Source organism: Hippoglossus hippoglossus, chromosome 13, assembly GCF_009819705.1.
Source record: "Hippoglossus hippoglossus isolate fHipHip1 chromosome 13, fHipHip1.pri, whole genome shotgun sequence".
NCBI classification, from domain to species: Eukaryota; Metazoa; Chordata; class Actinopteri; order Pleuronectiformes; family Pleuronectidae; genus Hippoglossus; species Hippoglossus hippoglossus.
This window is the reverse complement of record NC_047163.1, coordinates 27,950,895-27,961,275: the sequence shown is the minus strand read 5'-3', so window position 1 is coordinate 27,961,275 and position 10,381 is coordinate 27,950,895. Positions and strand designations below refer to the sequence as shown.

Genomic DNA, 10,381 nt, shown 5'->3' with positions numbered 1-10,381 from the left:
AGGTTAGTAGTAGAGAGTACATTATAAGGATACAACTTGCATTTTGGAGATGGTGGCTATTGTTTTATTGTGTGTTCTGTGTTCTTGTGTGTGAAGTAATACGTTTAATGTTTCTGGTGCTTTTAAGGCAGGGCCCCATACAGTATTTTATCTCTAGTCAGCTGACACAGAGAGTTTAAAGTTCACTTTCTCTTTTCTCCACACAGCAGTAAGCCGGCCTGTGTTGCCTTTCAACGCTGCATTCTGAAACCAAATGCAACAAATGACTTCCTAACCCTAAGATGGATTGTTTTTCCTTGTTGTCCAATTAAATGTTTGGTTCTGTCCAAGAAGGATTAATGTGACAAAAACAATGCTTCACTTTACTTTTCTTGGATTACCCTCTATTTTATGATATATATGTTTGTATGCACTGTTTTAGGATGCAGTAGTTTTGTTATATTATTGTAAAACCATGTGTAAAACCATTGACTGCATATAAAGATTGATGACGGCTCACAAATCTGAAGCCAAATCATCTTGATTGCACCCTGGTGGATGGCTTCATAAACCTCACCTCCTCCATGTAAGCAGATGGGACATGGACCAAACCAAAGAGTCAAAGTACTTATCAAATAAATGTTTTCCATGCATGCCATATAAATGGGTTAGGTCTTAACCCACAGTTCCCCCCTTTTTCATTCCAGTCTATCTATTCGCCACTTACCTGGGTGCTGGTTGCCAAATACATAACCTCTGCAGTGGGTTTTGGGTCCACTCCTTGCTCTCCTTCCCAAAACAACCTTCAAATGAAGGCATCAGTCATTATCAGATGGCCAAACCACCTCATCTTACTCTTTAAGATGCAATGGTGCAAATGCTTCTAGTCTGAGTTACCATCACCCATGGAGGAAATTAATATCACCCACTTGTAACTGTCATCTCATTATTTCAGTAGTTACCCAATGCTCCTCACCATGGATGAGGGGCATAAATTACATGGTAAATTGAGAACTTAAGCTTCAGACTCAGTGGTCCAGTGTGAAGGTCCTATTATTGCTGCACCAATCTGCTTGTTGATCTCAGACTTCATTTTCCTCTAAGAATTTCTTTCTTATTACCAGCAACACCCAGCCAGTCAGTCAGCAAACCTTGAGTCCATCTCAACCCCTGATCCACTGGTTTCAAATGAGAATGTGCATCTTAAAACTTAACTATATAAAATGTCCCCTTGCAGCCCACACATGGCACATGGGGTGGCATGTTTTCTCAGGTTCGGTCCTCTACCAGAGGCCTGGGAGTTTGAGCGTTCTGCGTAGTTTTTTTAGCTGTTCCTATAGGACTCCGCTTTTCTGGACAGAGGCTTCAGATGTTGTACCTGATTGGCTGAAGCCACTCTCCCTGTTTAGGGGTTACAGCCCCTAATGCACCTACTACCACATGGATCATATTGCATTTCACCTTCCACATCTGATAGATTTGTTGAATACAAAATAAATCTAGTTCTCAGTTTCACTTTATTATATATTCATGAATCTAAATTTACAGACTTTTCTGAGCTGATAATCTATGTCTATACACTTCATCAATAGGTTTACTATTAGTTTCCCTGACATATTTTTGGACACAAGTTGTATTGTTTGATAGATATTTAAATTGCTTCATGGATGTAAACAACACCATATTAACATTTGGATGGATGACCTAAAGAGGTCAAAATACCCTACAACGTCTTTCTCTCTCTTATGTTGATTGAGAATGATTCAGTGATAAGCATTTAGATTTTTGTTTGTTCATTTATTTCTTCATTTTGTGCTGTCTGTTACTGTTAAATGTGAATGTTATGAAAATACATTATCAAAGCATTCTTTAAATGCTTGGCATTTCCACATTTTCTGCTTCTGCAGAGAATCTTCTGCAGAGAATTGTTATTCTAATGTAAAAAGCAAATTAAACATCTAGCCTATTAAGAAAGCATACCTTAAGTGACAAATTCAATAATACGCACTACGCACTAAACGTTGCGTAGTGACAACACCTGCTGACCCTATTGTGCACTGTCCAGTAATATTCATGGGGAAAAAATATGTAAACTAATAGAAGCGTCATTGTATTTGTCTATAAAATGTTCATCAATCCAACAACATGAATATGTATGTCAGAGTGTTCAGCCAGGCGAAGTTTGTCAAGTGGCCTAAAATGATAGGTAAAGGAGGACAAGGTGTCATGCCTTGTGATTAAATTGAAATCAAGGCAAGAGGAAAGGGAAATTATAGGTTCCAGTTCATGTACATAGCCTTCACAATAAGTCAAAATTAAACAATTGTTTTCTTAGATCATCACATCACTAAACAAGATATAGATTTTAACGTGGAGTGCTACAACGTTGTATAGAATATGATTGTATTTTTTCTCAATTAGTTCACCAGTGTGGAAAATTTCAATTAATAAAGTGTGAGCACATAAGAAAGCCTGCCAGGGTAGACACCAAACCCAGGAATCAGTCATGTGTACATGATCAAAACATGTCATTTATTACCAGTGCAAGGGATGTACCGACCGGTTTGTGCAACTATGGAAAAACAGTAAACTAGGACCTTTATTCTGAAAAAAAAAATCCAACGACCTACAATCTAACCGGAAATCGCATACTCGTAGGTTATTTGAGCAACATCCCATAGGTTACACGTGTGTGTGTGTTTGTTTGTTGGTCACCTCTGGTTGTACCGTGAGACATAGCGGAATGGCGGGCAGCAGGTTGGAGAAGTTTGGAACTGTTTTCACCCGGTAAGAGCAGCAGAGCGTATTTGTGCTCCTTTACTAGCCCAACAGCTAACAGTGGATGCTAACGTGAGTGTATCAGTGAAGGGCATCACGTTAACCTCTGTCTGACTGGAACACATGTGACCAGGCACTGTGCAGGCTGGTTAGCACCGTGTCTGACCGCTGGAACACACATCGCTCTCTTCTTCTGTCAGAAACCTGTGGAAGTCCTAAACTCTGCTGTAGCTGCGATGCTAACATTAGCGTCATTAGCTGGCGGTACGGCAGCAGTGTACCTTAAATCCGATTGATTCCCAGGCAGCACTGATATCTCCACAGATAGTAAATAATGGTAATTAATGATTTCTGTCAAGACAAACTCTGGGGACGAGTCTAACATTACAGCGCTTTCTAAAACGTGTCACACTAATGCAAGTAAGACACCAGTCATCAACTCAGCAGGACTGAACCGAGTCTCTAAATCATCCAAGCACAGCACATATACTTCAGATAAATAAAGATAAATAGAAAAATCAGCGTTCAGCTTGAACCTGTAAAGTAAAAAAACCCAAATTAAGTCACAAATCGTACCTTTACATTTGTAGAACAAGCTCCCAGACACCTGCAGGTCTGCTGCACCTCTTAGTTCTTTTCAATTTACTCTGCATTTATTCAATCAAATAATTACTAATTTCTTACTCTGCACCATAACTGTCACTCTTTTATTTCTTATTTCATAAATTTTGTTCACTCTGTAACTCTCTGTTACATTAAGTTTCCTTTTGAAATGTGTCTTTTTTTTTATACTGTCTTGCTGTCTTTTTTATTGTGTAGTTGCTTTTACAATTTGTCATGATGCCTTTTATATTTTATGTAAAGCACTTTGGACTGCCTTATTGTCAAAATGGGTTGTGCAACTAAACTTGCCTTGTCTCTAAAAAGTGATTCAAATTCAAACATGACCTTTGGAGGATATCCGGAGACCTGGGTCCAGACTTTCTCCAGTGGTCACCTTTCACACATGCACAACACAGTGGGAGATTCTCCACTCAGACGTGCCCACAACAACACAAACCGCTTTTTCACATGAGATATTTGTTTTCCTTTATTTATTTTTTTGCATTTGTCGTGTGTTAGAAACCTCACCAACACACCCACTTGCTCGTGCTGAATCCTGCGGAGGATCTCCTGCTGTGTTCACACAGGACTGGCTGGAGAAGTCCACAGAGAGTCTGGAGGCTCTCACTGGGACATTTGCGTTAAGCCCCTCCAGAGAAGTCCGGAGGTTCTGCGGAGTTCAGTGCAGGTCTTAAAGCAGCTCATGATACTTATTCAGTTGTTAAATAGAGAGCAACATGACATGGGTCCAGGGTTTTTTTTTTTACAGAGCGAATTGTGAGGCGACCGCCTCCATCAAATTTCGTGACAAAATTCTAGTAGAGTGGAAACAGCTTATAGTGATCACGCTCCTCCTGGACCTAATTTATCACTGTAAACTGTTGATTTGTATAAAATAATTGCGTAGCTTCTGTATAATAGTCCCGGAACTTGAGGGAAAGCTAAGTTCCACACACACACACACACACACACACACACACACACAGTGGGATCAGACACATGTAAACTCAGACTGGGTAAAAACAACAGAATTTGTTATCTTAGTCAATGTATAGAGAGCAGGAGGAGATGACGGGGCGCACTCGGTTTGCCTCGATTCAGTTGGCACTGATGAATGACAGAGACATAGAGAGGAGCAGTGAATTACTGACACAGCTGGTAAAGACTGTAAAACATAACTTATTTACGGTCCAAACATGTAGGAGTAGACCCAAAATGAACACTGTAAGCAGACTTCGTGGAGCTATGCATGGCTCCCTGTGTCCGGGCCCCTGGCTCCTTGCACCTGAAGACCTCCACTTGAGCCCAAGAACAGCTCTAATTTGGAGTTGGAAATTACTTTTATTTTCTCTGTGTACATTTCTTCTGTAGTTAATGACACTGCTGTCCAATGGCATTTTACTCATATGATGGCCTCTCATGGCAGGGTTCGAGATCTGATGCGCTCTGGAGTCATTCAGCCGGCACAGAAACCCATCTGGTATGATGTATTCCAGGCTTTTCCACCAAAGAGGGACCCACTTCACGTGAAGCCACGCACCAGAGCCAGCTCCAAGAAACAGGAAACGGTGCCTGATATCTTCTACAGAGAGGATGAAATCAGAGCGTAAGTCAACTATTCACAGTAATAACAGGAGCTGTGCTTCTTTACACCTACATATTGAAAAATAGAGTAAATACTATGTGCAAATGACATGGATGAGGTGTGTTATTAGGGGTGTAACGGTACATGTATCCGCACCAAAAACTCCTCGTACGGAACTTATTTGTGTTCGTACAGGTCTCAAACAAGTGTGAAGACCCTCCCTAGTCATTTTAGTCCGCTGTGTGGGAACACTTCAGTCACTATAATGATGACGTGCAAAGACAAGTGGGTCGTACAAATGCTGTATGTTGACACTGCGCAACTGCAATCGGATATGGAGCTGGTAGCACATCGAACATGCCAACTCGTTTGAAAGGGCATAACCAGAGTGATGTCCCACTAACATTGGGAATAACACTAACATTAGTGGGATAAGGAAAAAACGAGTTCCGTGCAAACCCAGCACCCAATCTGCCGCTTGCAAATAATTCTGACCTTGTCAAAGCAATAACGAGCGTCATAGGTGTTTTTAATAGCAGGAGACATGCAAACGTTCTCTGTTGAGAACGCAGGGTTCAAACACACACTGAAAGTAATCGAGCCCCGTTAGGAAGTTCCCTCTCGACCACATTTCAGCCAGCAAGTCACACCAGCCCTTTTTATAAACCTATGTCCCAGTGTGAGCGTGTCGTCCACAGCGGGAGACATTGGGTCTCATACACAAACAATGTGTACGCAAAAATCTGTGCGTAAACCGCCCGATGAACGTTTGATGCACAAATCTGGGATTCATCAATATGTTGGTACCTAGAAATGTTTTGAACTTTCTCAGACCATGCGTACGCACAAATGATGAAGGCGCGGCTGTCCTAGAAAATGGAAACACGCACCCTTTTAACTAAATTCATAGTATATTAAAACTATGAAATTGACGCCGTTTCATCATCATCTCTATAAACACCTGCGGAATTCATATTTTCACATGTATTTAGTTATTATTATGATGTTAGATCATGACTCCGGATCATTCCGGTCACTTTAACCCTGATGTCCTGACTGTGTGCGTCACGTTACATCTCGTGTTGTGTAGCAGGTTTAAACATGTGTCTCATAAACTCTAAACTGAATCAAACACAAAGTAAACATCAGTCCAGTACGTGTCCTAATAACTTGTGATCAGTGATGGTGTTTATTGTTGAAGTGTAAAGGGAGCGCAGGTCGGGGGGGGGGGGTGAGGAGGAAACAGACTCCCACAGAGACACAGGATGACTGGACCTTTAATGTGCGTCTGTTCTGAACCTGAAGCAGCGCTGGTTATAATTATTCAGCGGAGTCCACGTCGCGATGCATCTAAGAGAAATGTCCACAGCTCTAGTGCTCAGCTCTGTGCAGAGCATTCACCGCCTCAGTTATTGCAGCCAAGGTTTCCTTTTTTTCACTCTGGAGGACAGAAAAGTGTGTTTGTGTCTTCCCCCTTCTGACGCTTTTAATTTCTGCTGTTAGATTCTTGTGTTTTTTACCTTGTGCGGCCGTCTCTTATAACTTCAACTGTTCAGCACACCGCTCTCTCCATGTCCTCATATGGAGAAATAGAGGCGTGGCAGTATGCTAATTGCAGAGAGCCTGTCGATTTAGAATGATTCTGATTCACAAACATACGCATGGTGGTGAGAACAAAATCATCTGGTGCGCATGTGTCATGAATCCGGCGGTGATTTTGCGCACGCACTTATTTTCTGCCGAGAGTCCGAACATTTGATTCGCTCCAGAGTTTATGAGGCTGCATTTAAACATCATGAAAATGACTCGTCAACATGTTGTGCTCAGTACAACACGAGACGCTCACAGTCAGGACTCTGTGTTAAAGTGAGCGGAGCGACACGCAGACATGATCCGACTCCATCGATTCCTAACCAAACACATGACCGTACGTTTGTCACCTAAATCATCCCAATAAATAATGAACTATGAATGTGAATTAGTCTGCATCTGCATGAACTGAACTTGGAACTCGTTCTTTTTAATTGTGAACTGGCTCAACACTGCTTCTACAGATGGGCTCAGATTCAGATTTCCCATTCACATTGAATTGTGTAAAGGTTTGGTTGTTTATTTGATTTAAAAAAGAAAAGAAAAAAGTTTTATTCAACCATCCTATATTTCCCCCCCCAAAAAAAAGAGCAAAGGCTAAAATGCCCCAATTGTTTAGGATAAAGGTTATCTTTGAGTTTGATAAAATAAAAATAAAATGTTCTAAATAACATCATCCTATTTTGCTCAGGCATAGCAAAGAGACAGCCAAATTTAATTATGGTGTGGTATGTTTTAGTTTGATTTGATTTTTCAATATTAATAACTATCATTTGAACTTGTCATCAATAAAAAAACAAATGTTAAATGTATATATCCGCCTTCTGTCATTTATCTTTCCGTTCCCACAACAATATACATATAATGGTGATTAATCACAGCTACCCTGTGATTAATGTAGTAATTAAAGGCAAGAAGGACACAGCCATAGTTAACCAGGGTTGATTCAATATAAATAAAAAATCTGTTTGTTTTCTGTTCCTTGTTTCTACTGTACCGAAAACGTTCTGAACCGTGACCTCAGAACTGAGGTACATACGAACCGTGATTTGTGTGTACCGTTACACCCCTAGTTGTTGGGTTTAACTGAGGCTATGTCCACACTAACACATTTTAGCTTTAAAACGCATCACTGTTGATGTGTACACACACTACTGGAGTTTTCAGATGGATTTATTTTTTAAATTCAATCATGTAATTTGGATGTAGCCTTTGACTCTCTACTGAAGTTTTATTATCACACACATACTTTGACGTGGAGCACAGATGTTTTGCATCATGGCAGCATTGACTGAAAGTCACTGCATGTCATACTTGGCATTTGATAAGTCTTAAGTTGAGAATGTGTCATGGTGCAGAAATGTATCATGACACTGAATCTGAATCTTACCCAAGGATACTTAGGAATGCCGACTGGAGGAACCATTCAAGATGAAACTACCAACCCTCTCGTTAGTGGACAACCCTGTCTACCTCCTAAGCCAGAGCTCCCTGTCTAGGCAGCACTGTCAACCCCCTAACAACTTCAGTTTCATCACTAGATCATTTAGTTATTTCATTGTCACAGATTTGTTGTTTTTCTAAAGGCTTATTTTTAGATTTAATACAATTTTTTTTACAATTTGGAATTATACCCAACACATTACATGGTAACCAAAATGCAAAGCTGAAAAACTTAATTTATGTGATTCAAATGAAATTTGCCATTTTACTTTCTCTCATCAGGATTTCTTCAAACTGTTTTGATGGGAATTACCACTTGCATGTGTTTCAACAACTGTCTGCCTTTCAGGAAGTTCTATGAGCAGTATGGGGTAGGTCCTCGGCCTCTTGACCTCACCAAAACAACCTTTGTTTCTACTTGTCAGAGGTATGGATTGCAATGTATGAAAAAAATGCATTAAATCATGAAAGCAACCAAACAATCTATGTGGTTGAATGTATGGTTTTTGTAATGTAAAGTGTTGTCAAGTGCACATCAAATGTACAGTGGGGGAAATTATAAATGAATATCAATATCTTGAAATGAATACATTATTTCCATGCTAATATTGCTGCCTGTGTTTTTCTCTCACTTTGATGCGGCAGATTTGTAGACAAATACACAGAGTTACAGAGCCACCGCGAGCTGGAAGAGTCTGCTCTGTTTGAGGAGACTGGCAAGGCTTTACTCTCAGAGGGCATTGTGTTGAGGAGGAGAGGAGCGCCACCTGTAAGTTTCTTGCTAAAAGAAAATGTTTTAACTATGGTTGCTACCTTAATATCATCATTTAAGTAGCTGATGATTTCAGACTCATGTCAGTGCAGTCATCAGCCCAGTGTTCCTTGCTCTTATGCTGAATGCTAGAAAAATATGGCCCATGGACCAGGCTATGTAATTAATTAAAAATGACTTCAAGCAAACACTTACAACCTGAGATCATCATTATACAATTCTGCGTTACAACTCGGACATAATCAAACTATTACTGATCTGCTATAGTTCTATATAGCTGAAGAATAGCATCATCAAATTCTAATTATACCATATGAAGTGATAATCTGCAGTTCTGTTTTGAAAACACTCTGGTTCCTCCAATTTTGATCAGTTATCACTGAGATTTCATCAACACCTTTATGACTATGCATCAGGGCCAAAAGCCAAGACCTGAGGTTGAAGGAGCTGCCTGCAGTGCTCAGAGACAGGACTGTGTCGAAACACAGATCTGAGGAAGGATACACAAATATTTCTGCTACTTTGAATATTGACAAGAATCACAGTGGCCTTGATGATTATTTAAATGGAAGAAATTTGGAACAACATCTGGCCCCGAAGCTATGGATTGATAAGGGATTTTTTTCCCCTTTGCATAGGGCTGTAATAAAAAAATATGAAAAAAGGGACGGGGTCTGAATATTTTCTTAAAACACTGTTATAATATATCTATAATTTTATAGAGATTTGGGGGATTTTCCTTTACAACGGTCTAAGGAAAGTGAGAGCCATATGCTGTATAGATTGTTCAGCCCTGTGAGGAAAATTTTAACTTGTGATATTTGGCTATATTGATATCATGGACTTGATTGACTTTGCCGCTTGTATAATGACTACAAATGGCCTTCACTGCTGTTTGCACAAATCATTACAGTGCTGCTTTTATCCTGCAGGTGTCAGCAGAGTCCAAGGATCCTGTGCTCAAGCTGAAGCTAACAGACATGTTGGCTGAGCAGCAGTCAGTAGGTTCGCACAACAAGGAGACAATGGATGACCCAACACAAACACAGCCCATAGACCCCAGCAACTCCAAAACCTTTGGATGAGCTGCAAATTCTCTCACACAAAGAAATGATGTGACTGACTTGAGAAGCTGTGGTTCTGTTTATTCTCCTCTTATGGAAGTGTTGGACATTTATTACAACCACCACTTGTCAGGGATCTCAACCAAGGTCGGGAACTGCTCTCTCTGGAACTGCTGTCCTAACTGGCTGAATGCAACCTCCTTGTTTCCTCAGCTGATGCCATTTAGATTTGAATTCTTTCAGCATCAAATAACATACTGTTGTCATTAAAGTGTCTATATTTCAGCAGAGGATGGAGTCAAAAAATCTGTAAATCGTCAATACATGCTAAAACTGTGTTATATACTGAATGTGTGTATATTTAATCGTCCAATTCAACAAGGACTTAAAAAAATTATAAATACAGACACCTACAAAATGCGGCATTAATAAATTTATTTCATCTCACAAATAAGTCGTTTTGATTTCCTTTAAAATGTAATGTTCCTTCATCTCTGATCTGTTACCATTGATGAGTCAATACTGGACAGGGAAATATGATTTTATTGTCAACATTGTAGCAGGCCA

At 40.0% G+C, this 10,381-nt stretch overlaps 1 protein-coding gene across 1 annotated transcript; it reads left to right on the top strand.

Annotated features, from left to right (window-relative positions):
* The first annotated feature begins 2,599 nt into the window (after positions 1-2,599).
* Positions 2,600-10,105, top strand: mrps23 (mitochondrial ribosomal protein S23). Its single transcript, XM_034603807.1, has 5 exons — positions 2,600-2,766; positions 4,787-4,966; positions 8,328-8,405; positions 8,624-8,747; positions 9,683-10,105. The coding sequence occupies exons 1-5, from the start codon at positions 2,723-2,725 to the stop codon at positions 9,833-9,835; spliced, it is 579 nt and encodes a 192-aa protein (XP_034459698.1). The 5' UTR covers positions 2,600-2,722; the 3' UTR covers positions 9,836-10,105.
* Positions 10,106-10,381: the final 276 nt, after the last annotated feature.

What these genes read in the sequence shown, in the direction of transcription:
- mrps23 (XM_034603807.1), top strand. Translation starts at nt 2,723, where the DNA reads ATGGCGGGCAGCAGGTTGGAGAAGTTTGGAACTGTTTTCACCCG. An exon ending in TTTGGAACTGTTTTCACCCG is followed by an intron (nt 2,767 to 4,786) that starts GTAAGAGCAGCA and finishes CTCTCATGGCAG; the next exon opens with GGTTCGAGATCTGATGCGCT. An exon ending in TTTGTTTCTACTTGTCAGAG is followed by an intron (nt 8,406 to 8,623) that starts GTATGGATTGCA and finishes TTGATGCGGCAG; the next exon opens with ATTTGTAGACAAATACACAG.